This window comes from Dryas octopetala, chromosome 4, assembly GCF_963921425.1.
Source record: "Dryas octopetala chromosome 4, drDryOcto1.1, whole genome shotgun sequence".
NCBI lineage: Eukaryota > Viridiplantae > Streptophyta > Magnoliopsida > Rosales > Rosaceae > Dryas > Dryas octopetala.
The window spans coordinates 10322821-10324902 of NC_141369.1; the positions used below are offsets into that span (position 1 = coordinate 10322821).

At 38.6% G+C, this 2082-nt stretch overlaps 1 protein-coding gene across 1 annotated transcript; it reads right to left on the minus strand.

The window, feature by feature from the left end:
- Nucleotides 1-212: 212 nt before the first annotated feature.
- Nucleotides 213-1456, minus strand: LOC147286686 (putative F-box protein At5g55150). Its single transcript, XM_086240820.1, has 2 exons — nucleotides 1286-1456; nucleotides 213-851 (listed from the first exon to the last, which is right to left on the minus strand). Exons 1-2 carry the CDS (start codon nucleotides 1454-1456, stop codon nucleotides 213-215), a joined length of 810 nt encoding a protein of 269 aa, XP_086096946.1.
- Between the last annotated feature and the right edge of the window lie 626 nt (nucleotides 1457-2082).

The following is a 2082-nucleotide window of genomic DNA, read 5'->3' on the forward strand; positions in this document are numbered from 1 at the left end:
ATATATAAAGGTCCTTGGTGCCCAGATCCAACTATCTTCTAAGTACTCCACACTCTATATATAGGGATTTTAAAAGATGCAGTCACAGGAGTACTAAGGAATACTATTAGGATGCAATCAACGTACTTGAGCTATATATATTAAAAGAATATTAAAAGATCCATAATGAATAACAATGACAAAAAAACAATAATAGCAATAAACACAAGAAACTACTTAAATTGCTGACTGATTCTTTTGTCCCAATCTACATTAACAATCGTGTCCTTAGTTGTTGGGACAAACCAGAATGATCCCGATGGACAGAAAAAAGAAGATAGGTAGGGGATTCGTTTGATGCCACCAGATTCAAGTGAATATACACCATGTTCCATTTCTTTGTTTTCACTAATAGAACCAATGAAGTAGATATGATTCTCTTTGAACATTGAAAATTTTCCAACTGGTAGAGAAATGCATCCATCCATGCCTAAAAACAATGCTCGACTTCCCAAGCTTTGCAACTTGATAGCTTGAACTGAACCATTAACTGGGGCTAGTTTGAAAACTTCAAATCCAGCTGATCTTCTCGCATGATTAAATCGTCTCCTTACAATCAAGAGATCTTCCCCAGACTCAGCCAAGCAAGTCTGGTAATATTGCTTTCTAGTGGGATATATGCCTCGAACATCATAAGTACGCTGAACATTCAGACACATAGTTCGTTCATCTAAGCAAAGAACATGAAGCCATGCGTATTCCAAGGCATATATTTTGCCATTGAAGAATATAACATCATCATACCTGGAAGCACCGATGTAACGAAGATCTCTACGATCTGGCCCATGGTCATCCTGCCAATAGACGACCAACTGTCCATGACTAGAAAGTAAAAACAGAATGGTTTCAACTGAAGTACTACAAGATGCATGGCCTGGTCCTGACCACAAGGAGCTTCTTAACCGATGATGGCCATGTCCAGAGAGAATGATCAGCGGGACTATGTTTTGGGAGCAGAAATCCAAAATTCAAGATTGGATTCATTAGGATGTTAGCATGTCCTACTCCTTTGAGTTGACGATGAGTTGTAGTCAGAACCCAACCATTCGATGATGATGATACCAATACTTTACAATCGTGGGGTATTAATTTGTCAAATCTGTAGATCCTTTTATCTGAGAGACACATAAACTCATTCCTTTTCAAATCTATGAATTTTTTTTTTTTTCAATTTCAATGAGTTATGGGGAACTCTGCCATAGCAGCTGCCAGTAAAAAGGAGGTAGACATGGTTTTGCTGAAACACCAGAAGCAGCTCGCCTCTAGCATGTTCAAGTGTGGTCGAGGCAAGGTCTGGCTTGACCCCAATGAAGTCAACGAGATCAATCATCATGGAAAAATCTAGCCAAAACATAAGGAAGCTGGACAAGGATATGATGGTTTCATCATTAGGAAGCTGACCAAGATCCACTCTCATTCTTGTGCACGTCGTATGAAGAAGGCTATGCGGAAGGGATGACACTATGGGATTTTGTCAATTGTCTTCAAGGGCCTGGAGAAGGGTAATGTCCACGAGAACAAAAGAGTCGTATTGAAGAGCATCCAGAAGTCGAAGGCTGAGAAGACGAGAGAACTTATTGATGACTGTTGATGCTCCATGTTTCTTTAGTTACTTTGGTAGAGTAGCTTTGACAACCCTGGTTCGCGTGGACTCCATTACTTTACTTCCTAGTTGAAAGAGGTTTCAAACTTTTTGTTCTGTATGAATGTTGGTTTCTTTTGTTCTCTATTGATCGGTTTTTGGGTCTCGATGTACTTGTTCTGTTTTCAAGATTTAGTTTGAAAACCTTGTATTCCATGTTCTGAAAAAATGAGTTATGGGTGAAGCTCAAATTCACTACAATTACAATTAGCTAGTTTGGTCATTTTATGAAACAGAGGTAGCAGAAATTTGTTCAAAAATTCAGCTAAAACTGGACTACATGCTACATGCAAGTGTGCCCTGCATTTAGATCCATTTGGCACTGCTTTTAAAATTGGCAAAAGCGGTTTCAGATTAGTAAAAGCACTTTTAATTGCGTTTGACAAAAATAAATAAAAGTG

What these genes read in the sequence shown, in the direction of transcription:
- LOC147286686 (XM_086240820.1), bottom strand. Translation starts at nt 1,456, where the DNA reads ATGAGAGTGGATCTTGGTCAGCTTCCTAATGATGAAACCATCATATCC. An exon ending in CTAGAGGCGAGCTGCTTCTG is followed by an intron (nt 852 to 1,285) that starts GTGTTTCAGCAA and finishes AGTCATGGACAG; the next exon opens with TTGGTCGTCTATTGGCAGGA.